The sequence below is a fragment of the Astyanax mexicanus genome, chromosome 20 (genome assembly GCF_023375975.1).
Source record: "Astyanax mexicanus isolate ESR-SI-001 chromosome 20, AstMex3_surface, whole genome shotgun sequence".
In the NCBI taxonomy this organism is placed as follows: domain Eukaryota; kingdom Metazoa; phylum Chordata; class Actinopteri; order Characiformes; family Acestrorhamphidae; genus Astyanax; species Astyanax mexicanus.
This window is the reverse complement of record NC_064427.1, coordinates 8,732,729-8,760,089: the sequence shown is the minus strand read 5'-3', so window position 1 is coordinate 8,760,089 and position 27,361 is coordinate 8,732,729. Positions and strand designations below refer to the sequence as shown.

The following is a 27,361-nucleotide window of genomic DNA, read 5'->3' as shown; positions in this document are numbered from 1 at the left end:
TTGTATACTTGATTAATATATAATTCTTTTCTAAGACTTGTTTTCCTGCTTCAAAAAAATTAAACACAAACTACAATGCAATAAATATATATGTAAGTTTGACTAGTGTCAAAAAACTCTTTGCAAATGTATATTGTTAATCTAAATACAGTGTACTAAGCCAATAACTTATTTCTCAAGTCAATGCCGAAATATAGTCTTTACGAATTCTAACCATGTATTCTGACCATGGGTTAATCCTAAACTGTTCTGGGGAACTGGTCCCAAGTGTTTAAAAAGGCTACGCTGCATAGGAGAGTTGCAGGAAACAGGCATATGGACGAAGGTCAGCTGTAGTTTGAGACGAAGACAGTCTCAGAATTTTAGAGGCACTAGCTAGAACATAGCCTGCAGCATCTGGGCTGAAAGGTTGGTATCAGCGATGCAGAGAACAGAGAGTTCTTCAGGGCTTCTTGGTGGATTTACTGAGTCTGTCACCCAACTGCTGGATAAGGTCAGCAAGTTCCTCCGTGGCCTGAGATTTCTCTTCTAGGAGCTCATAGCGGAGGCTGGAGATGTCCTGCTTTATCTCCTTCAGCTCACCTGAAGAGGCGCGCACACACACACACACACACACACACACACACACACAACACATACACACACACACATTTTATTTGTGTGCAGTGAAGAGACCTACACACCAGTAGGGGTGGGATAAAATACTGATATTGCAATATATCGTATAGTTTCCATTAGCAATACATCCCCAGTATGTGATGTCACATATCAATATATATATATATATAAAAATCTCTCTAATATTTGACTAATAAATAATCTCTACAACCCCCTGATCTGAACCTGATTAACTGATTTGAGGTGATTTGAGGTGATTTAATTGGGATGAGCTGGAGCTTCACAGCATGAAGGGAAAGCAGCAACTATTGTTCAGCACCTCCAGGAACTCCTTCCTTCAAGACGCTGAGAAAACTATTCCAGGTGACTCTCCCTCATGAAGACACTGAGATTAAAATAGCAAGACTGTGCAGATCTGTCCTCAACGATAAATGTGCTACCTAGAGGAGTCTAAAATATAAAATGTTCTGGTTTCTTTAACACGTTTTGTTTACAAAATAATTCAGCATGTGTTCCTTTATAGCTTTGATATAGTCTTCAATATTAAATTAACAATGTTAAAAAAAATCATAAAAAGAAAAAGAAATCACATTGAATAAGAAGAGGTGTGTCCAAACTTTTGACAGCTACTGTACCGCAGAAAAATAGACATATTTTCAAGAGCAAGCTTGATTTATTTTTGAATCAATAGCAGATCATTCAAACGAATATAATTTTGAACAGAAAAAAATATATTTTTTTAAACTTACCCTTATACTACTAATTATCAACCACTAGCAACTACAGGTGCATCTCAGAAAAATAGAATATTATTGAAAAGTTACTTTTGTTTCAGTAATTCAGTTCAAAATGTAAAACTCCTATATAGATCTATCATCATATAGATGTATCATACAGAGTAATCTATTTTAAGTGTTTATTTATTTTATTGTTCATGATTATGGCTTACAGCCAATGAAAATCCTGAATCAGTATCTCAGAAAATTAAATATTGAATATTAAATAAGACCAATTGGTACTTTTGGCAGTATGGGCAGTGTGCCAAGACCTGCTAGAAAATGAAATCTGCAACTCCATAAAAGTTGTCAGCAGAGGGAAGCATGAAGTGCTGTAAGATTGTCCGGGAAAACAACAACTGCACTGACTTTAGACTTGATGATAAAACACACAGTAGATCAACACCAGCAGATGACATGTCTCTCCAACAAACCATCACTGATTGGTGGAAACTTCAGACCTCAAGCAGTTTGGACTGTGTGTCTCTCCACTCTTCCTCCAGACTCTGCTCCCTTGATTTACAAATGAAATGTAAAATGTATTGATGATCAGTGATGGTTTGGAGAGACATGTCATCTGCTGGTGTTGGTCCACTGTGTCATCCACTTCATGCTTCCCTCTGCTGACAGCTTTTATGGAGATGCGGATTTCATTTTCCAGCAGGACTTGGCACACTGCCCACACTGCCAAAGGTTCCAATTGGTCTTATATGATATTCTAATTGCACCTGTATCTGCTCTGCTTAAAGGAGTGGGATTTTAGTGTTTTTATTTTAAATTGAGTGGTGATAGGACAAAATATGACTAAAAAAATTACTTTAATGTGCTTCTGCCACCCTGTCTGGACACATTACATTCTGACAGCTTTTGCACGTCACCTGAGTAACTGTGACACTGCTAATGGCGCTAGAGCTACTGCAGACATGCAGATGGCAAGCTCAGTCTTCATCATTCTTGTTCAGGCATCATTAAACCAAAGAAACCCATGAATTAAAACTAAAGAAAGCTGGCAAGCTAAATGTGAGTGGGAGTCCTTGCTAAAATGACCAGATTCATTCACTTGAAAAGGAGGCTGAAACACAATGCACATTTTAAAAGTACTTTACTGCTTGCTGGGTGCAATTACACATTCTGAGCAGAGAGGCCTCTAAATGACAGAAATTGTCACTATAAGCTGCAAGAAATGTTCAAGAAATGTGATTTTCTAGTTAGTTAAGTAATTAGCAATCCTTTACATGAAAATAATATAACAAGACACCAGAAATAACTCGATATGAATAGATCAGTATCAAGTATCAAGATGCATAAAACCCCACTTCAAGCTTACTGTATTTCTCATGCTACCCACACAAATGGATATATATATGTGCAGCCTTGTGTATTATACAATAAAGAATTCTCCTTTATTCTCATTATAGTCCACTCCAGCTTTGAAATCAGGCTTGTAATGGTTAAAAATGGATGAAGCAAAAACAAAATACTTTGAAAGCACACTGACTAATGTTCCTTGATGATACAGTGTTGTAGTGAATGCTATATTAGGCATACCTTCATTGATTTCATCATTTTCACTGTCAGTTTGAGCCTTCAGGACATACCGCTTGATGAGGCGCTTCATAAGCTTCTGTGTTGGAGTGAGCAAGTGCGAAAAACAAGAGCAGATATTAAGCAATTTTGATGTCTAGGCATCATGTCAGCACACATCAATACGTATCAAATAACTCGGTAAAGTGTCGGCTGTAACAAAGATGAAGTAAATGACGTGATAAAAAGAAAAACCTGGTATCTCGTCGGATGTTTGATGGGATTTTTCACTGTGTATTCATCTTGAGCGTGGTAAGAACGGAACCTGTGGAGCTGACACGGAGAATAAACACAACAATTCATTTCAGAATTCATTTAATTATTAATATAGTTCAGCAAGAAAAAGGCAAACAATTCCTACATGATTGGTGGCAGAATTTAGCTTCTTTAGCTGTACACTGCTACACTGTACACTACAGAAACTAACAACTTTTTTAAGCTACCTTGTTTCATGTAGCATTAGCTATATAGCTTCAACTTTAAACGTCATAACATTACTACATACATTTTGGGTTGCATATGTTTAATTATACCACAGTTAGTTCCAACCCTGCAATGTGATTGGCTGAGAGGAGTTTTATGAGTGACATTATAAGCCGGTAATACACCGTAACCGAAGCTCTCCATGTATTACTCCACCACATACAGGTAACCTAGCAATGATGCAGCGCTTACAAACCAAATACAAACCGTCTCCAATAGGCGGCGCAGATAAATATGCGGTCCCACAAATAAATAAGCCCAGCAATTCGAAAATATGCATTATTACACACATTATTATCAGTTTAAGAGTAGAAATTATTAAAATAAAAGCTTAAGTGTATATATTTTCCCGTTATATTGGGTATTTTAAGCTGAATGTAAGGTGGACTTATGTTATTCTGCACGTCTTGCCGCTGGGGGTGCAGAAGTAAACAAAACTTTTATTCTTAACGAAAAACATTTTCTTTCAAAGTCAAATGATTACTGGACTTTAATCTACACAGATTTCTCTCCTGAAAACTGTTTATTTGGGTGAGTAAAGCTCTTACGTTTATTTACAGTATTTACAATTTTGACTGAAATGGCCGAAAGTAGAGAACTATTTTAACTCGAGTTTTTATAACCAAACAGGTCGTATCTTCTGGTCCTCTTTAACACAAAATCTTTTAATAAACAGCGATAATGGAACTGTGGTATAATCACAATAATGCACTCGAGCCTCGTGCCTATGACCGCATCACAGCAGTGCAAATAATACACGTTATAGCACTCCCTCTCGTGTATTATTGCTTAAATATACAAACTTTACTAAACCTTTTACAGATTATTATAAGGCAAGGTAACTTTAAAACATACATGCCACATTTACTGTAGACCTAAAAGTGTGTTTTATTTAATCACTGTGTTCCAATTTGGAAATGTAAACTACAGTAGAATAATCCCACAAGTCAGATTTATTTGGGAATATAAGTGGAACATACCTTGGTTAGATTTGTTAATAAACACAGATTTTTAAATGTCAAACCAGATGACAAACTTCAGCTAATTTCTTTTTTTTTTTTTAAGAAATGTTTAAAATAGGGTAGAATTAACTGAATGTTTATCTGAAACACAATGAACCTGGGTATATCATAATTCCCAGAACTGACATCTGATTTTTAAGATAAAAAGTAACGTACAATTACTCCATGCTTACCACAACACATGTTGAGTTGTTAGGCAGCTTTGTGCATTTCTTACCAATTACAGTACATGTACTTCAAAATGACAGTAATGGACTTGTACTTTCCTGAGTACTTTTACATGCTAACACTTTTACTTCTATTTGAGTGTTTTTTTTTCTATTTGATGTTGTTTTATTCATTTCCTTATCCGGGATGTCTTTTCTTTTACTATGTTTACTCTGTTCTTCTTCTGTACTGCAAGTCCTAAAATACCAGTTAATAGTTGTGTCATTTAATGTGTTTTCTTTGTTTTTATGATTTTTTTACATTCTAAAATTAATATTAAAGACATTAAAATTACACAGAAACACATCAGATCACTCTGTACTTGTACTATCTCAATTACTGATTCTTCTGTTCTGTGTATTTATAGGCATTTTTTTATTCAGTCTGCACTACATACTGTACTACTTACTGCAATCTACTGTAACACACACAATTTGGCATGTAAAGTTTGCTGGTGTGCTTGTGTTTGTGTGTGTGTGATTGTAACCAAACACTGTAAACTTGTATGTGTGAGCATACTTACAATAAAGTCTCATTTTAATTGTGATTTTTACTGTGATGACAATACCTGGACTGCTAAGCACCACATAAACAAGTCTATTAGGTTTCTATTAGCTTTACGTGGTTTCATATAGACCACCACAAGCATTTGTTAGCTAAAATATATATTACAGTTAGGAATCCGCCGCTTTCTTCCAAGCCCACGGAATGACTGGTGATGCTGCATCAGCGGCATCACCAGGAAGTAGTGGCTAAATTCACATGTATCAGATGAGGCATGTGCTTATCCTTACCTGCCTACAAGAAGAATTACAGGTGATAGGGGGAGTCCTTACAAGTAAATTGGCCAAATGGAATAAATTAGGGAGGAAAATTGGGAAAACTAGGGGGAAAAAATCATAGTTGTATGACTTTCAAGCTATTTTACTCCCTCCTACCCTCACACAAACTTGAGGCCTACCTGAAGCCCCTTGGCCACAATGGGCGCTATTTTAGTGATCTATAGCTCTGCCGTCGATTGCGTATCGTGCAGCTGGATTTAGGGCGTGTTGGTGTGTCTTTGGTCTCCTGAGGGCGTCAAAAAATAGGCTACATATATATCAATCAGTGTGTCACTTGCCATTTCCTTTAAGAGGCAGGTGTGCTCTGACTTTGGCACGTTCATATCTTAACAGTGTGGTGCTTTCTGCGTCTCAGCAGAAAATACTGACCTGCACGTGCTGTACTTTTACGATAGCAGAAATGTTATTTTTAGTATATTAGTTAAAAGTTGGGTAAAAGTCCTATATAAATGAACTCCGAGGATTTACTGATGCCTAGGTTCATTTCAGTCAGTGGCGTACCTGTGTTTTCCCCTGCCACAATAGCAACATGCCAGAAATTTACCTGAACACACCTCACTTCCAGACCACCACACCCATCAGTGTAGATTTATTTCTAAACTTCAATGCTTTTTTGATGGAACGAGTGCAAGGCGTGATAATAGACTGCTGACAGGGTGTAAGATAGGAATGAGCATTGCAACGCACTTTTTACACAGGGTGTACAAAGGACCCAATATCTTAATGATGCATGTCAGTGTGCCCCTAAAATGTGGTCACCCTAAGGTCCTCACATTAGTCTCAAAGCTCCAGTGTAAAAACAAAGAAGCAGAATCCAGAGACACAAAACACACTTTGACTTATCTTATCTTCGTTACACTTGTTCTCCAGATTCTAACCTTAGTCCGGGAACCGGGGATGTCCATGTCTCGCTGGCTGCCATGACGACGGCCCCTGGCCTTGCATTGTCTGACGAGACAGGCTCTGGTCCTTAAGGCCATGTAATAGAAGGACTTGGGGCTGGGCACCAGATTGAACGGAGGAGGGAGGGTCCTGCCCTCATCGAAGTAAGACAGCCACAGCTTGGCACGGGCAAACTTCCACTCAACATCGGCATCCTCCTGCTCACACAAACAACACAAGCTGTCACAGTGGCTGTCACAACAGCAGAGAGAGAGAGAGAGAGTACCACTCGCACTGCAGAATAACACACGCTGACAAATAACAAGATGCACTGAGCTCACTACATTCAGGTGTGTACTCTCAAAGCAAAACAGGCTTTTTGTAGGCGTGTAAGAAAATATCAATATATCAGAGTATCACAATATTTTGTATTGCAATACTTAAAACATTGGTATGAAAAGTTTGGGCACCCCTGATAATTTTTATGATTTTCTTTTATAAATTATTTGTTGTTAAATCAGTAATTTCAGTTAAATATATCACACAGCAGATGACCATCTCAGTCCCCAGACCTGAATATTATTTAAACTCTGTGGTGTGATTTAAAATGGGCTTTAAAATGAACATTCACTCAGCGGGATGTCTTCCATGAGTCACTCTGATAGTGCCAGCACCACTGGCAGATGGCTGCATGACGAAAGACTAAATGCACGCAAACCATTATGACGATATCATATTAAGTCTTGCTTTTTGCCTTAATCGAAATGACTGATGAATCCATGTGCAAAGGCACTGTGGTCAGAGTCAAATAAACATTACCAATGTGTGGGATCCTACTAAATGTGCAATCAACACCATATCTCTACTGCAAAATCTGCAGAAACTGTTCCAAGATGCTAGCAAACATGGCACCCTGATCCCATACTGAGAGAATACTATGTGTAGTATGTGTAATATGTGTAGCTCTATAAATGTTGCCTTTATCTTCCTTCCAAATAGCATTTGGGTGATTTTTTTACACCAGGAGTAAAGGCATAAAGCTATCCAAAAGCAGTGTGTAGGACTGGTGGAGAACAACATGCCAAGATGCATGAAAACTGCAAGTTTTTTGCAATATTTTCCACCAAATATTGATTTCTTACAACTTCATGAATATGAACTTTTTTTTTCTAAATGGTTTAAATGACCATATTTTTATTTGGAATTTGGGAAAAATGGTGTCCATAGTTTATAAAATAAAACAACAATGTTAATTGTACTTAAAGATATACCCATAAAAAGCAAACTAGAAACTAGAAACAGGAAACTAAAGTGGTCTCTTAATTTAAGTTGTTAATGCTGATAAACTAGGCCCAGAGTTATCTGGTCTTACCTCAATCTCCTGGTAAGAGTGGTTTATCATTGCAATCAGCATGTTGAGCAGAACAATGACCATGGTGACGTTGTAGACTCCATACAGAACATAACCGATGTTCTCAATGAACTTATGATCGTACTTCAGCACCACAGAGATAACCTCACTCAGACCAAAGATGGACCAGAACAACGTCTTGAAGCTTTCCTCGACCCTGTAGAAGACACATGCACAAACAAACCCACATCATATATACAATAGTATACACTATATGTGCAAAAGCATTGAAACACACGCTCAGTCATTATTTCTTACAAATTCAATCCTTTTAAAAATATTTTCTATTGGATTTTGTGTAAGGGCTGGTGGCCGACCGAGGCACCCTCCGGGGCATTGGAGGGAGCGCCAGGCCAGCGCCGAGGGTTAATTGGCTAATTGCCAACACCTGCTTTCAACACCTTATAAGCAGGGCCGATCAGCCACTCGGCGCTGGATCTTTGAAGCTCGTGAGAGCGAATCTATGCCGGTTTTCCGAGTGAGCCCCGGCTCTTTATCTCAATCCCTTTCTCCCTTCGAGTTTGGTGGAGCTGTGTAGAGCAGTGAGTTCCACAGCCGCCATCTACCTGTCTCTAGTCTGGTGGAGCAGAGCAGTGTGCTCTTCTCTGCCGCCCCTCTCCAGTCTCTGTGTGTGTGTGTGTGTGTGTGTGTGTGTATTAGTTTGTGAGTGTGTGAGTGTGTGAGTGTGTGAGTGTGTGAGTGTGTGTGTGTGTGTGTGTGTGTGTGTGGTAGCCGCTGCGAGGCACGCGGTGTGCTCACCTTTTCTCTCCCCTCGCTGTCCCTCTTCTCTCTGGTGGAGCAGCGTTTAATCCAAAAGCACCCCAATTCACTTCTTTGTTTAGTTTGGAAGCTCTTTTGTTTTTACCTCGCGCCATAAGAGGTAGCCGCACTTCCCGGCTTTGTTTACGTTTTCTCCCCCTCTCTTATACTCACGCTTGGCGTGGGGTTTGTTATATATAAATAAATAAAGATTTATATATATATATATATGTATATATATATATATATATATATATATATATGTATATATATATACACATAATAGTATTATATAATATTATATATCCTATTAATATATATATATATTAACGATTATATATTATTATTATTATTATTATTATTATTATTATTATTATTATTATTATTATTATTTTCCTTTTTTCTTGGGTTTACCTGCTTTGAGATCCACTGCTCTGCACTTGGGTTCTAAAAAGCTTCTGGGCTGGAGAGCTACTGCTCCCAACCCATTACATTTTGGAACATTGCTGTCAGTATTTTTTATGTTTTATGTGTTAGTGAGGTCAGGGGTGCGTTTCCCGTACAACGACGGAGCCTAGCATTGAACTAACGTGGTACGATGCATCGTTAAACTAACTAACATCTGAAGTACGACCGTTTCCCGAAACCATCGTACTTTGTTGGTACCACAGAAGTCTGAACTATGTTGGTTTGAACCACCGTGGTCTTAACTAAGGTGTTTCCAGATGTGTTCGGCCAGACTTTCCCAGCAGAAAACGTGCAAAACTCACAATCTTTAAAATATTATGCCAAAAATATGTTACTAATGTATCATTTAGGCTATTTATATTGTAATTATCACCAGAACATAACGGACAACAATACTATTAATAAAATAACAATGAACTGCAAGTAAAATGTAGACAATAATTGCTATATATTAATTATTATTTGTAACAGACAGTGTTACTTAAAAAAAAACATACACATATTTGCTATTGCAATATTTTTTTTAATAAAATAATCACCATTCTGAAGAAGTCTTATTAAAATGAGACATGAGAAATGTGTTACTCAGTGGTTCAGCAGAGCGCCTACAACGTGCAGCGCGCGGTGTTCTGTCGAATTGTGCAACCCATCGAGATGTGCTTCTCAACACCAGCGCCCATGCGTGGAAACATTATTTATTTATTTATTATTTTTTTATGGTAATTCTGTTCTTTTTGGTTGCATTAAACAACCAGAAACCCCTTGCCATTATTTCTGAGTATTACAAATGCGTAAATGACAGCTGATGATAATGAAAGTAATGATAAGTTAGCAATAATAAAAAAAATAAGGTTTATAATCACCCTAATAACCCTAAACTGTCTCCTGATATTTTGAATCAGGCTTTCCAAATATTCTACCGAAAGCATGTTTAAATATGGGGCTTTTTCTAGCAATTTTATATTTAAAAATTAAATATGCACTAGGATAATACGGTTTGACAGGGTAGCAAAACTCGACAGACACCGGATGGAAGCCTAGTTCGAATCCCAGTCGTGGTTTTATTCTCTTAATGTTTTTTCTCATAATGGCAATTAATGTTATTGTTTTTTACATATATATTAATGTAGCCTACATATTTCTACGTATTTCCTGTAATATATTATTTAACAAATACTAATTGATAACATTTGTATAGGCCTAGAGACACGTTGTATTGGCTAAATAATAAATTTTCTGTATTCACACTCTGTCTGGCCCTGTTACCTGCAGAGGATAATTAGGTAATTCAAAACACCTGCTTATTGCATATCTTATTCACAGAGTGCATATAGCACAATGGGTTTAACTATTTCATAAATGTTCACAGCACAAGTTATCTTTACTCAAGAGATGCCTGCTTGAATAATTAACATACATCTTTCCAAGACTGTAAAATACATTTTAGCTAAAGAGCACTTCTCTTTTCACTACACTGAATTCATGTTTGCCAAATAAAGCTAAATGTTAAAGACATACATTAAAAAAAGGACTGAATTTTATTATTTTACCTGGGCGCACATGGGTAAAAGTGAAGTGGCTCAATTAATGTAATTAACACAAACATTAAAAAAATAGGTACACTTGATATCTTAAATCCTCGTGCAGCAATATTAATGTGATTTATCAGCTTTCTGTATCCTACCGTCCACCGTCTGCACTAATCACCAGCAACTAAGCTCTTAACGACAGGTCTAGAGCTGTAGTTGGAACGACGCAGCTGAACCACGGTAGTTGCGAACATTCGCTGGAACCACGGTTCTGGGAAACACCTGAGTAGCTTAACTAAGGTTCGCACTATGCAAGTTACTAACGTGGTTACCTCCATAGTTCCAACCACGCTTTTGGGAAACACCTGCGTCGCAGCTGCATCGTCCAGACTATGTAAGTTGCTAACGTAGTTAGCAACTACGCTTTTGGGAAACGTACCCCAGGTTGTTGGATAATAACCACACCACCTCATGCCCAAAGGTGTTGTATGACGCAATATCATTTCAGAAAAAAACAGAGAAATGCAGTAAATATTTACCGATGTGCATTTAACTTTTAATTGTCTTAAATACATTTTTAACTACTATTATACAACTGAATAACCCTTAAGCATATGATATAGAACTATATATTGTTTTATTAATACAATTGTGACATCTTATTAAAAATATTATTATTATTATTATTATTAGTATTATTATTATTGACATACTTTTCTTTTATTTAATTTGTTTTAATTTTTGAAGTAATCCTTATAGAGGACGAGAATTCTCTCTGGATTGTTGCTACCTTTATTTTTTCTCCCTAATGGAAATCTCCACCAGGGTGGACTCAGTACAGACAGAGTTACAATAGGGACAAAATAAATAAATAAAACTCAGAAAAACAGTAGCAAACAGTACTGCAGTGACTGAGACTTGAGTTGGCTTTCACAATGTGAAATGGCCGTGTGTAAACAACTATTCTATGTGGTTTGTGGTGTGTTTGTGGCTGTATGAGGAGTTTATCTGGGGAGAAGCAAAAATGGCTGAGGCACTGCCAAAATAGACAAAGAAGAAAGAAAAAGGCGGGAAAATGAGCAAGTAAAATGGCCACTGCTCAGTCGAGGAATAGACAAAGAAGAAAGAAAAAGGCGGGAAAATGAGCAAGTAAAATGGCCACTGCACCATCGAGGAATAGACAAAGAAGAAAGAAAAAAGGCGGGAAAGAGAACAAAGCCACTGAAAAACAAACTAACGGGAAATTGTTGGTTTGTTAGAGGACTAAGAGAACTAAGGTGCTGCGACTATAATCAGAAGGTCACTGGTTTGTATCTCAGTCATGCTGCTTGTAACAGGAATAAAATTAAAATTTCATTCCTTGTAACAGGTTAAAGGTACTATAAATCATTAAAAAAAGAAGAAATTCATTTAATAATAGTTTAAAACATTGAGTTCAATCTGTAAGAGGTTAAAACTGTTTTTATTTCATGTAGAAGGAGAGTGTTTTCTTAAATAACACTTTTATTTTAACAAGATATTTTTTTTTGTTGTCATCGTTGGTGGTCATTTACAAAATTATTTAATTAAGTGAAAATAATATTTATGTAATTTCATTTAGTGTTAATTAATGTCATTGCTGATTAGCTTAAATTCTAAATCTTTAATTTGTGAATATTAATCTGAATCAATTCTGAATGTCTGAGCCCAAGCTATAGATGGTTGCCTGAACTGTCCACTAGGGGGAGCAACCGCGCGGTTTGTCCTCATACAGTTTAATACAAGAGTGAGGAAACTGCTTCTTTGTGTGGGCTTATCTTTTATCTTCCTTTTTAGGTATAAAATTGTTTAAAAACACAGTTTATGTAACAAAAATGTTCAGTTAATGAGTTTAATTGAATGTTGTGATGCTTTTACACTATACTTAGTGGTTCATTAGTTTAGTATTTGATCACAGGATAACTGTTATGAGCTAGCTAGCTAGATAGCTAACTGCACAGCCTCAGCCCCAGTGTGAAACACCATGAGGTCTATGCAGCAGGTGTTGTAATAATGGGTGTGCTTGAAATGGTGCAATTCTAGCCAAAAAAGGTTGGAAGTGTAAAGAAAATAATTGATTAATTTGGTTGAACACAAAAGTGAGGAAAACTGCTTCTCCGTGTATGCTTCTTTTGGAGACTAACTATGTTTCTTTTACTTAAAAACTAAGGAGGAATGAAAACATCCCTAAACCATGCCCTAAAAAGGAAAGAAACAGTGACCAGCCTCAAGAGAGAACAGCCAAATAGGTTTTAGAGACAAACTAAGGCTAGTCATTTATTTTTTAAACAAACAAACAAACAAACAAAGACTAGGAAAGATATTAGCTACCAATGTAACCTGAACAGTGTATCCTAATAAAGGCATTAACGAAGTGTAAACAATCTGATTATTGCAAGTGTTTAACAGGGAAATTAAACAGGGATTAAGCCTATTCCTAGATTACACAGCATTTAAATTAAGAGGTGGAAAGTAAATAATTACATTTACTCACATTACTGCAATTGAGTACATTTTATGAGTAATTTGTAATTTTTAAGGTAGTTTTTAAATTAGGTAATTTTACTTTTACTCAAGTACATTTTGACACAAGTAATTTACTTTACCACTTTGGAAAACTACCCATTACTGAGTAAAAAAATAAATGCTGGGGGAAAAAAACAAATAGTTTGAATAAAAAAAAAATAATTGAGTTTTGTTCTCCATGGCAGCGCAGCTAAACTTTTTCCAGCAGTGTTTATTACGGTTAGCGGGAGAGACGCTGTGTAAATCAGCTGTGCTCGGGGGAACCGGTGTTCTGTCGAGTTATGCTACCCATCGATATGTGCTTCTTTACGGCCCTGCGCATGCACTGACCAACATTTTTTTGTATGTTTTCATGTTTTTAATGATAATTCCTTAAGTTTTAACTGGGAACATTAAACAATCTGAAAATTAAAAAAAACATGTAAATAGCAGTTAAAGCATAGCAATGGCAAGTAAGAAAAAAAAAGAACTGTAAAACTATAAAAATACAGTTTATAGTCACCTATATGATATGACCATCACTTTTTAACATTTTTTTAAGAAAAAAATGGATCATAGAAACCTATACCACTTGTTCTTAAAAATGTTTTATGGGGTGGTCTGAACAAATACTGCCTGAAAGATCCAAATTTTTTAATGTAATAATTATTTAATTTATGATTTGTACTTTTTTACATTAAATAATTAAAAGTAACTATGTAAGTTTTACTCAAAGTTAATTTTTAAATTGAGTGCTTTTTTACTTTTACTCGAGCAGATTTTTAGATGGGTACTTTTACTTAATTTCCTTTTTTTTGTACTTTTTCTACCTCTGTTTAAAATAGAGATTTTGTCTATTGTATTGTATTCTGGAAACTTACGTGGTAAAAGCAGGGTTGTACTTCGCTCCCAGGTAGTACGAGTAGAGGTTAAACATGCCAATCATGAAAGCAAGAAAGACCATGATGAAGATGACCATGAACTTGAAAATGTCCTTCACGGTTCGGCCCAGGGAGATCTGCAAGGGTCCGAAACTTTCGTTGGCAGGCAGGATGTAGGCAATGCGAGAGAAGCTCAGGACCACAGCGATGGAGTACAGACCCTCAGAGATGAGCTGGGGGTCCGAGGGCAGCCATCGGTTCCTTGCTGAGGAGCACATTTAAACATTAATACACTAACTGCTGACAGACTGTTATTTTTATTAGTTAGGTTTTGTACATGAAATTACAGTCATATTTTGAGATACTATCTCAATATTTTGAGATACTAAGTCATTATTTTGAGATAATAAGTCATTATTTTGAGATACTAAGTCATTATTTTGAGATAGCAAGTGTGTTTGCTTTTGGGGAAAAAGTTATTTCCTCCAGTGAAGCTACCATACTGTGGTGTGTAGAGAACCACTAGGGGGAGCTGAGTGGGTGAAGAGAGAAGAGTATAGAGGGGAGAGTAAATCTCAAAATAATGACTTAGTATCTCAAAATATTGAGACAGTATGTCAAAATATTGAGATAGTATCTCAAAATAATGACTGAGTATCTCAAAATATTGAGATAGTATCTCAAAATAATGACTTAGTAACTCAAAATATTGAGATAGTATCTCAAAATAATGACTTAATATCTCTAAATATTGATAGTATCTCAAAATAATGACTTAGTGTTTCAAAATATTGAGATAGTATGTCAAAATAATGACTTAGTTTCTCAAAATATTGAGATAGCATCTCAAAATAAAGACTTACCGTCTCAAAATAATGACTTAGTGTTTCAAAATATTGAGATAGTATGTCAAAATAATGACTTAGTATGTCAAAATATTGAGATAGCAGTTTACTTAATAATAATAATAATAATAATAATAATAATAATAATAATAATAATAATAATAATAATAATAATAATAAATGCGGTATTATTTTTATTTTTTTAGGTGGCAGCAATGGGCTTCCATAGAGATTGCTGCCACTGCTGCCATATAAAAAGGCCCTCAGAGGCTTATTTTGGGGAGTGCCCATCTTGGTGAGAGATTGTTGACGGCTAGACATGCCTCTACGATGCACTTAAAGACATTTTGCCCAGTTGACAGACTTTGAGAGAGGGTGCATCATTGGACTGAAAGAAGCTGGATAGTCATTTTGACAAATTGCCCGCCATCTAGCCTGTCTGTCAGCCAGCCACTGTCGCCTTTGTGTGCAGAAGTGTCATGAATGAGAAACCTGGACTGCTACAGACTAGACATATTTTCTACAAATTTAGGTTCAGCTATTTGAGATCTGACAATGGCCAGGTTTGACTATGGAGGCTTCGTAAGTGAAGGCTTCACTCCTGCCTTTGCTACAGGTAGGAATATCTGGGGAGCCACCACATACAACAGTTGATCACCCCTAGTAGTATATACAAGTAATACAAGGGGTTCACACAGCTCAGCGGTGCATGCTGGACATTGAAGGGCTTCAAACTTGCATTTTTCAGCAGGATAATGCTCACCCACACACAATACCGGTTTCCCAGTAATATCAGCTGGGCAGATTTATCACTAATTGAGAATGTATGATAACAATTTGGGCCTCATTTTAATTGTCTGTACAATTTTTCCCAATAAACTGATTCCTTTTGTTCTAATATTCTAATTATTTACATATCGTATTTTACAGACTGTAAAATGCACTATAATATTAGGTGGACTATTAATGAATGTCTATTTTCTGGTCTATTTTCAGACATAAGGTGCACCAGATTATAAGACACATTTTAGGCAGCAATAGTAAGGAACAAGGGTGTTGTGCAGTAATCTACACAGATTTCTCTCCTGAAAAACTGCTTATTAGGGTGAGTAAAGCACTTCTGTTTATTCCCAGTAAGCTTAAATTTCCAATATATTATCAGTGCTGTTAGCAGCAGCGCTAGAAGTGGTTAGCAGCAGCACTAGGCGCGGTTAGCAGCAGCCCTAGATGCAATTAGCTAGCCACAAATGGTAGCAGCACTAGCCACAGGTCAGTGTTCAGTAAACCAGGGTGCTATTAGCTAGCGGTTCATACCAAGTAGCTTGTTTTAACACGGTAAACGTGCAGACTACAGTTTGATATACTCACCTCTGAATGGCAGAAGAGCTAGCGCTGCAGTCAGTGGCTAATGCTAATACAGCACCAGCCTTGGTTTTTATTAAAATCCTATATAACGCTGGACTTCAGCAGTTCAGAGTGGCTTTACTGCTCTTTAATACCTGACTGGTGGAATTCATACATGAGGAGCGCCAGATTATAAAGTGCACTGTCGATTTTTGGGAAAATGTAAAGATGTTAAATGTAAAGGGAGAAATAGTGCGAAAAATATGATATCATCATTACGTTCACACAAACTTTCATTTCATTCCAGCAACTGCAACTTCTTAGTGGCTCATTTTTTGTTAATAATATAACTTAATAACTTATGGTTAATAAGTGTTTTTTATCATTGCTGGCATTCAGTTTTCATTGCAGTTAGGTTTTATCGCAGAACAACTGGAATACTCACACTCATCTGAAGCTCAGTATATCCGCACTTACCATAAGTGAAGTAGGCCACCTCTTCAGGAAGAGTGGCATTACTCAGGTCAGAGGTCGTCACATACAGGTCGACATACAGCTGTGCGTTAGAAGCCCGCAGAAATGCCATAAGTCTTGCCGTGTACGATGCTATGAAGATGGACAGCATGCCAAAGTCCAGGATGTTCCACAGGTGCAGTATGTACTCCCGAGGTCCATCCTCCCAGATCTCCTTACATTCTGACCAGATCATTCCTGAACACAGCATTAGTCATTTACTACCAGCTTCTATAATGTTTATTATTATTATTATTATTATTATTATTATTATTATTATTATTATTATTATTATTATTATTATTTGTGGTCCAAGCACTGTAAAAAAAAAAAATCATACAGTCCATACATTTTATGGAAAATACATTTTTAAATACAAAAATAACATTAACAAAGCAACTGTTATTTTAAATACTAAGTTAATAATAAGAAATTTGACCAATGTTCTTTTACATAGAAAAAATACTATATTACTTATACTATCTATAGTATAAGTTTCTATAGTATCTATAATACAGTTTTTTTTGTTGCTTTCTTTATTTATATACAAATGTATGCAAAATATAATTTGTTATCTATAATAAAATGTTAAAAAGTTAATTATAAAGGATGGCCATACTGACAATATTTTTTAATGATTATTATTGCATCGTAAAAAAAATGGTGAAATAACTGCAAAATTCAAATATGTCAAATATGCTGTTTTTAAACAATTAGTAAAATAATGTAAATGTACACTTACAGTACAGTACAAGTAGAGTAAGAAAATATTTTTATTTTGACAGGAATTTCATGAGATATTTTCTGGAACCACTGTAGCTAAAACCTTATTTTTACATACATATTTTAGCAGTGTATTTTTAGTTGAGTTTTCATTTTTTTACAATTTGTTTCCAATGACGAGCTAAATAAATACTTCTAATATACGATGCATTTTTTCTGGGTCTACAAAGTAGAGCTGTGCCATATCGTACACAATAATATTGTTACAATTTTATTATTCATTTATTTGTGTCAGTTTCAAAGACCCTATTCATTTGAATAGCGCTACCACACTTAGAGCACCTACAGTAAGTTTTAATAAAAATGTAGATATTTGACAACTCCTTTTAAATATTTATAGCAAACTAAATTGTAAGAAATCGTAAGAACTTTTTTCCCCATTTCTAATTATTTTAGAACTATATCACCCAACCCTACTATAAAGTCACCTTGAGGGTACTTACCAAGCACCCATTTCATAATAAGCATCTCCGTCCAGGAGAACTGTGTGGTCTTGACGCGGAACACTTGGCGCGGGTGGTCGGTGATTGTCTCATTGGGTAGATTTTTTACTCCTAAAAAGCGATCGGAGGCATTGAGCACTAGCAGCCCCAGGAAAGTAGTGAAGGAGACAGCGTGGGCTACAAACTTCATGAATGGACTGCGAAGAACCTGACCCACCTTTGAAAAAGAAACAGAAGAAGAAATGTTATATAAAACTCGCCTGCTGCGGGTGATAGCACAATGTGCCCAGCTCTCCGCTTTCACAACTTCTGAGAGCTTGGATATAAAGTGGATATAAGTGTGTGCAGGTGCTGTTCTGGACCTACTTTGCTGTAGGGCATGATCCAGTATGCAATTGCCAGGAAAGGTAGGCCCACCATCACACCCAGCACCGTTAAACATTTCACTCCAATAGGCTGTTGCCTCAAGCCAGACAAGTTCTCATACCACAGGGTCAGGAGCTGCTGCTGACAGTTCGGATGAGCCACAAACTGCAGAAAAACGGTGAGGATTAATACAGCGGTGTGCAAAAAGTCCTGGGGCAACTAACAGAATGGTTTAAAACAATGTAGAATGTGAGGCTTGATTGTCAAAACACCACATATCAGCGTGAGGCATGGTGCAATCAATACATACTAACAGTTCTAACAGTGAATGAAAGTGAAAAGCTACCAATTAAAACAAGCACTGGACTGTTCAAAGGAAAGACTGGAATTTAATGGTACCCTACCTTTTTCACCTCGTATTTGATAGCCAGTTTTACACGGCTAAGGCAGGGCCTGTTGTGCTCCCTCGGCGTGTTATGGTCCACATCACCATTCAGAATAGCCTCAACCTCCTCTGTGTTCCGGCACAGGTCCAGCACCCCAACCACAAAGTCTTTACACTGCATAGAGAGCTTCCTGTAGTCATTCTGCAACAAAACAAATGAAGAGGTTGTGATCCTAAGACCAAGAGAACACACCACTAAGCTTATTTGTAAGGGGTCGCTTCATTTTAAACCTTAAGATAATGTGTCTGCTAATAATTCTAATGCAAAAGCTGCAGTGAATGTTAATGTATCTTGCGGAGTCCCACAGGGCTCTATTATAGGGTCTATGGAACTGATGTTGCTTCAGAAAAACTCTGGATAAGGAACAAAGGCAAAGAGCTGAAGTATGGGCAAATGAACAGTATATAAGGAGTTGACCCTACTTTATACACTTTATATTAGTTAATCATTATTTCTACAATCCTAGAAAACCCATAATATTAAATAATATAGAAAAGATCTAATCGTGGGGTCACCGAGTGGTCCAGCGGTGTACAGTGCTGCCACTATAATTGGGATATTGCTGGTCCAACTCCCAGTTATTCAGCTTGCCGTTGGCTGCCAGAGCCCTGAGAAAGCACAATTGGCCTTGCTCTCTTTGGGTCAGTAGATGGCACTCTTTCCCAGGGTGATGTCGATCAGCACAAGGCTTCTGCTCGCTGCACTTTTTGAGTCGCAGCAGTTTGAAAAGAGGCGGAGTCTGACTTCACATGTATTGGAGGAGGCATGTGCTGGTCTTCACCCTCCTTGTGTTGTGCCATGATAGAGGATATACAGCTGACTAACGGCTAAATGTGTGGGACAACTGGCCTAACTAAATGTAAAAAGAAAAAAAAATAATAATCACAACATAATTCTGTTCTTAATCATGGTAGTCATAGTTTTTCCTATTATTAAAGAAAAACTTTCATAATGGTTTAATAAAAGTCTCAGTGTTACATTGACAATGGTGTCACAACTGCTTAATTACAACAGTATTTTGTGATTAACCAGAATTGAAAAATGTAAATGCAGGTATTTCCATGTTTTTTCCATATTTTAGAGTGGGAGACAGTAATAGTAATGTAGTGTAGTGTGTATGTGTGTGTGCATGTGTGTGATAGAGAGAGAGAGAGAGAGAGAGAGAGAGAGAGAGAGAGAGAGAGAGAGAGAAATTTAATCCATATATCAGCATAAATAAAAAAATAATATACTCCGCAGTAACTATGCTGTGTTAACAGTGTTAAATAAAACTACCAGACTCAGGTAAATTATGGAAGGAGTTTGGTGCCAAACTTGATTAATTGATCAATTTGCTTTTAAAAACACAAAAAGTTTCATTTTATAAACTATTGATTTTGGGTCTGCTCTTGAGGCTGACTGATCTGTTTTCTCCGATTTTACCCTGTGAGTTAGACTTAACAACTCTCGACAGTTTGCTAGCACCAAAGTAAGCTTGTTAACCATAGCACCAGAGTAAATTCAGTAATGTGAATGCCATACAAGGTTATTGATTGATGTCAACGATTGTTCAGAGACTGAGCTCGCAGCGGAGAGCAGTGATTAGGGAATAACGATGGAGTGTTTACATGAGGCACCCTCAATAGAGGCCCTTCAATTAACGGCTTGCTAAATCAATGGGAGATACTAACAAACTGGCCATGAGAGTCGGTGATTAAGCAAGTTCTACGAGTGGCTCTTGGAAAAGACAGCCTCTACACTCTTATTCAAGCTTCCCCAACCATCAAACAGCATGCTAGAGCTGAAGGGTTCCTCTAAAGGGAGGCACTCAAGAGTTGTCTGTGCAGCAGCAATTACCACTTCACAGGCTCCAACCAAGACTACGAAGAACTGAAGTCAAGGCTTGATCTACATTTGCGCAAAAGACTGAAAGCGAAGTCGTCGGACCACAATCAAGTACTACCTTCTTTTCTCTTGTGTTGAACTAGGCTTATGCTACGTTTTGAGGCTGTGTGTGTGCTCAATGACTGAAACCTGGCCAGACTTATCCTGAGGATGTTTGAGAGTGTGTAAAAAACAGATTAAAAATGCAGATCTGGTCTTTGAAACACCATTAGGCCTCCCCAGGAGGCTGGCGTTAATCCCTGAATTATTGAATAAAGTGATTAAAAAGAGTCTCTCTTAAAAAAGATGTGGTTTAAAGCAGTTTCAGGTCTCAGTAAAGTGTAGTGGGATTTGACCTGAGAGGCTAATGCTACAGGCTAGGGCCGCAATGATTTGTCGACATAATTGACAGTGTCAGTTTTGAAAGTGTGTCAATTACAAATTTCAGTTTCAGCTAATTGCTAATAACTACAGTGCTCTGCACAAAGTGGCAGGGACAGAAAGGCATTGGGGGAGGGTTAAGGGCTGCTCACAAAAGTGCCCAAACACAAGAGAATACATATTTGCTCACAAAATATCAGAATATTTCACATTTAAATGTGTTTTGACCATTTAAAGTGCATTAAAAGCCCAAATTCAGCTGTTTCAATCATTTTCAAGTAATAGAGAATGCTAGGAAAATGAGCCGTACCGACAGGAAGCAGCCATGGATGGCATGGCAGAAATAATTGTTAACTAATCAAGTATTCGGAATTATTTTCGACAGATAAGTAGACTATCAAATCAATCATTATTTGCTGCCCTACTACAGGCTAAAAACATTCTCACTGGCACTCAAATACATATCACTCATGCTGTAAAATGTACATTAATTTAATAGCAAAATAGTTGCCAATAAAGGATTGTTAAATTACGGTAATTCAAAGTAGAGAAAGAAAAAAAAATACTGGGAATTAATTATAGACTATTACACCTTTTAGAATAAGTTTTGACATAAATAAATACCTTACAAATATGTAAATATTCTTTACGATGACCAGATGTCTTTAAATGTTTAGGGTTTTTAGATGCCAATGAAGTAATGTAAAATTATAGCTGGACATGAACTGTACAGAAAAGTACAAAGGAAGAAAGTCGTAATATTTCCAGATTGATTATTAAAATTAATAAAGTCACAATATGTTAAGAATAAAGATGTAATTCATGATTAAATTCATAATATTTTGAGAATATTCTATTGTTCTATTTCTGAAGTTGTGCAGGCTTTTTCTCCACCTACAGTGTTGTGTTTGTACCAAGAATAAATCAAGGCATTACCACCCACAGTGGACAGTGCAGTCTCAAAACGTATATCTCTTAAAGCTCAGTGCAGCTTTCTTTAGATTCTACAGGACTTAGGAAAACTCATGGGACACAATACTAGCTCCTGTCCCATGATTTATTGCATATCTGTGTATAAACATAATTGGAAAGTAATGGACTCTTTAGAAAAGGACTATATTAACAAAACTAACCAACTAACCAATGCTAAGAGAAAACAAGAGTAAGTCAGGCTATCATACTAACACCTACTAACTCCTTAAGTAAATGCTATGTTAATGCTAATGCTAAAGCTAATGCTAAATCTACTCTAATAGAAAGAAAACACATTAAAAGTAAAAGCTAAAGCTAATGTAAATGGATTTACATTCTGAATGTAATTAAGGGTACTTAAAACTACTTAACTAAAATATATTTTTAATCTCACCTTAAACTCAGTTTCGATGTTGGCCAGCTGGGAGAGCTCGTTGCTGAGCTCCAAGGCCGTAAGCACCGGGTCTTCGCTGGACAGTGAGAGGTAGGCAGCACTGGCTAGTCCTTTGTAGGCGTTCATCCTGGAGCGTGAGTGGCTGAAGGAGTCCTGCTTCTGACTCTCCATACACTCACTGCACTTACAGAAGTGGTCGTGTGGCTTCTCGATGCGGGCTCCCTTTAGCAGCAGTATGTGCACAATCTCGTACTCCTGCCAATAGAAAAAGTCAGATTGCATTTGCATATGATTTTATCTTAATTTAAAATACTGCTGTTAATATAGTAACAAATATTTTATACAAACACAGGTATAATCATGGCAACTCAATAAACATTATTGTTCAAATTATATGTTTTAAAATCATAAATCTCTGGTAAATGGAAACCTTCAGCAATGTCATATTATCAGATTGATGTAAATTCCCAATTTTTGCAGATCACCAGAATCAGGGACATTCTGCATGAATTTTGTAAATATTCAGGCAGCATGGGATGGATTATGGCAGGACACTGTTAGGAACCTCTACAACTCCATGCCAAGATGCCCAGAAGGCTGCGTCAGCCAATGGATGGGTCTAACTATATAGAGTAAAAACATCCCTCTCATGACCCCCCAAACTAAATCACTCCCATGCTCCACAAATTATTTGCAGTTCAGTTTTGTGGTATTCACTTTTTTCATATGGTCATACTGTGTCCAAACATTACCGCTGTATATGGTATTACCAGGGGAAGGTGGTTAAATTAAATTAGATACAACATTCAGTTTGTTTACAGAAGTGAACGCTGCACACACTGAAACTCCACTTATAAATGTTTAGATGAGAACGATAAAGCAACTGGATGGCCAGAGAGCAGAAAATGCCTCCACATAGATATATACACATATATTTAGCAGTATCAGATAGCTAGATGCTAACACACTAAGCAAAAAAGTTAACTGCTAACAGGCTAACTGCTAAACTATGAAGATAAACTGTTAATGACTTGAATTTCTTGTCTCTTAATGTGTTTGAGAGCATCAGTTGTAAAGTTGTGAAGAGGTAGATTTACAGGTATACAGTGAATAGTTCTTTTTGAGTAATGTTCTAATCCATATTATGGCAAGAACAACTCAAATACATAAGGAAAAAATTCTTTAAGGAATGAAAGTCAGTCAATTTGAAAATAATGTCAGGAACTATGTCAAGAACTTTAAAAATATCCTCAAATGCAGTTGCAAACACCATCAAAAATATTATGATAAAACTGATCAACTAATGAAGAGCAAGAGTTCATCAAAGTTACCAGCCTCAGAAACAAGTTAACAGTACCCCAGATAAGAGCACCTACTGTAAATGCTTTACAGAGTATTTTGGTTTGTTTTTAACACTTTTAAGTTACTACATAATTCCTTATGTGCTCCTTCATAGTCTGGATGACTTTAGTATTAATTTATAATAGAAAAAAACGTTGGGTTGGGTGTTTTGGTGTTTATCTTCTTAACTAAAAGCCCATGTGATGCTTTTCTATTGATAACTGTGCAAACCAAGTCAACCCAACAAAATAGAAATGCAAGCAGTTCAAACTGTCATTAGCATCTCTGAATAAGTTCATGCTCTAAATATGTTCAGCTTTACCCTTACCTGGCAGTGTGCAGCAAGAATGACAGGTGTAACATCCTGAGAGAAGCGAGTTCCGTCCTCATCGTATGCATAGAAGTCATCTTCCCGTGGCTCCTGCTCCAGCGGGCTGTGGGCAAAGCGTAGACCACCTTCGAAGGCCGGATGCGCCAGGATGGCCTCCACAATGCGGACGTACCCCTTGCTGATGGCCAGGAGCAGGGCGTCCCCTATCCGCGCCAGCCCCTCCGTCTTCAGCAGCAGCTCCGTCACCTCCAGGTGCTCGTTGCCCACTGCGAGCTGCAGGGCGTTCTGGCCCATGTAGTCCATGCAGTTCACGTTGAGGGTCTTGGACTCCTCCAGCATCTTGCGCACCACAGGGATGTTGCCGTATTCTGCAGCGTCCAGGAAGCGCTCCTCCTCTGCGGTGAGGCTGGTCCCTCGCTCACTGAACATGTAGGCCGGGCCTCTGCGGCCCTTCTCTCTCAGGGTGGTGTGTCTCCGCTGCATGGCTTCAAACCTACACAAAGAATATTTTACTGAGGGACTATATTGTAATGGTTTACATATTTACCATGTAATTAGACAGAAATTGTAAATTACAAAAAATGTAAAATGCAACAACAAGGCAACAACAATGTAATTTATTATTTTACTAAAATAGTTTTTGTATCTCTGTATTTTACCAAAGTATTTCTATTTTGATAGACTTTCTACTTTATTTCCACTTTAAATATCTCACTTTTGAAAGTACAGAGAAAGGCAGGAAGTCTTTTAGCTTATTAGACGTATGGTGGGTACCTCATCATGCTAATGATACGCTATCCTTAACATAAGATTGTATATTTCAAATGGTAAACAGTCAGTCTGTGTCAGCAAAGTTCAGTAGTAACTGATAACATGCATGAAAAGTGATGTTAAAAGCTTAATATCCTTAATAAATTAAAGGCTAATAATGTTGTCATTTTATTTAAATAAAGAACTTAAGGGAGGACTTCTACGTTTACTGGTGTTATATTTTACCCTGGGTGTTTCTATTTTAACTTAAGCATATGGTGTGAGTACTTCGTCCACGAACGGGAGTGCCCCATCTGGGCAGTTGGACTGTAATTCCTTTTTAATATAACAGTTTATTTTAATGAAGGGGTGATCCCCCAAGTGCTGCTCTCTTGTTATACTGTTACACACTCACTTGACCATTGTACATTTTTAAATTAATATATTAACCTCATAAAATCTTCAGTGAATGAATGGTACTGCCCTTACCCACTGGCAAAAAAGCACTATTTAGGTTATTATACCATCTCTTTACATTTTACAGTGTTTTCAATAGACACAGGTCTTTCTGGAGCAGAAAAACTTGAGTGGGCTGGAGTTGGAGAAGGGTGTTTATTTCTGTTTTTCTTCCATTTACTATCCTGGCCCCTTTTTTTCCGAAAGCATTTTAGCATTAAGATGCATCTAAGCATTAACATCTTAACATGTGGATAGTGTTCAGTGTAAAGAGTGCTCAGTGTAAAGCTGAGACCTGATAAACTAAGGATCATCTTTTTTATTTGATGTTTGTATTTACAGTAAATTTACATGCACAATAGGATTCAACATTTAAAAAAGCATAGTTGTACAAAACTTATGCGGTTTAAAAAACACCCTAAATCTGATATAGATTTTTTTTAACACCTCAAACAAGTTTAAGAAGAAAATTTGTAAGAAGACGTGTTAGTTAGGCCAATTCTTATGAACTTTTTTGGTGGTGTCATTTTAAGACCATTAATGCCACTTATAAAAGGCTAATAATAAGTGATAAGTTATGCCATTATGCCATAGTGACATAAAATGCATACAAATTCCGTTGTTCTCTAAGGTACGTCTACATGTGTTATTATTAATGATCTTAGAGAGCCAGCAACTTTTAATTATTAAGAATATTTTGACATTACATTATATTATATTAAAATATAATATAATTTGTACATAACATGTACATACCAACTTTATTTTTGTGGGTATCTTTATTATCTTATTTTAACTTTTTATGTCTTATTAGTTAAATCTCATTTTGAACATTTTATATTAGTGTTAATATATATTGTGCAATTTTGTAAAATAAAGGTTGACTGTTTGCTTGACATACACACAATGGACAATACTAAGGTTAGCTAATATTATGGAATATTATGTCAATACATTGTATAATAAGTAATTATTATGATGTCATTACCTGGAGTAAAAACACTGTTTTACAATACAGCATATGCATCAACATGTAGATGTAATCTGAATAAACACATTTTTACAAATATAGAGGAATTTTAACCTTCACTTAGTACTTTTTACATTTTATACAGTTTTCTCTGATGTGTGTATGATTTGCTATAAATGAATTTATGTTGATGATGTTGATGATCTTTGTATACTATAAATTATTATAAATTAGGGGTTCAGGGATGCTGGTAAGAAGGTCTTACAACCGTCTCAGTATAACAAGCCATGATTTTACCTCATGGGAACTAGCCTGACTGCTAATTTGACACTTCATTTCTATTTTTAGCTAATTAAACAGTGAATCAAATAATGCTTATTTTGATTCCTAGACATTTGATCTCAGGACAGTATCTAAAAATACCTCTAACAGAAAGTTAAAGCTCAAACACATAAAAAATACTATGTCTGGTTGTTTCAAATGTGGCTCCTTTTTATAAAATAATAATAATAATATATAATTAATAATTAATAATTTAAGGTGTTAAACTGTCTCTTGTCTCCCCTATTCTAAGGTGTGGACATGATAAATAGTCAAAAGAAATACAAATTTAAACAGTTTTGAGGTTCAAAAGGCACAATATTCTGATAATAACTGATTATAATCAGTGAACATGTGAATCCACACAACTATAAATTCAGTTTTTGCTGTTTTCCCGCCTCTACACTCTCCGCACTCACGTGTGCTGCGCGTGCCGGTGCGCGTGATCGTGCGCGCTCTCGCCATCCTCCTCCGTCTGCGCGTGCAGCGCCATCAGCTCCGTCCCGCTGAGGGGGATCCCGCACAGCGCCGCGTGAGACACCACGAAGCGCTCGTTCGCCGCCAGCATCTCGCGCTCTCCTGCACACGAAGCACGAGCCACGCTGACCATAGACTCCTACCTTCCCCAATGTCCTCCTCACGAGCTGTCCGCAGACTGTCCCCTCACGAGCCTCACCTGTCTACTGAGTCACTGTACAGTTAAGCTCAGGGCACGAGCCCTTCTGATGTCATAACCTCTTTACCTCCCACCTGAGCACTAGACACAGGTTTACTGTTTCTCCACCTCCATCCCCCTCCCTGCCACCCCTCTTTCATCTGAGTCCATTAATCTCATAATGCAACACTCAGCGCGCGCG

At 36.9% G+C, this 27,361-nt stretch overlaps 1 protein-coding gene across 1 annotated transcript; it reads right to left on the bottom strand.

Annotated features, from left to right (window-relative positions):
* trpc7a (transient receptor potential cation channel, subfamily C, member 7a) lies at positions 1-27,151 on the bottom strand. The gene is made up of 13 exons (XM_022681040.2): positions 26,924-27,151; positions 24,005-24,500; positions 22,336-22,590; positions 18,684-18,866; positions 18,280-18,444; positions 17,914-18,130; positions 16,652-16,885; positions 13,986-14,250; positions 7,787-7,982; positions 6,411-6,632; positions 3,174-3,251; positions 2,943-3,018; positions 1-582 (listed from the first exon to the last, which is right to left on the bottom strand). Exons 1-13 carry the CDS (start codon positions 27,112-27,114, stop codon positions 443-445), a joined length of 2,718 nt encoding a protein of 905 aa, XP_022536761.2. The 5' UTR covers positions 27,115-27,151; the 3' UTR covers positions 1-442.
* Between the last annotated feature and the right edge of the window lie 210 nt (positions 27,152-27,361).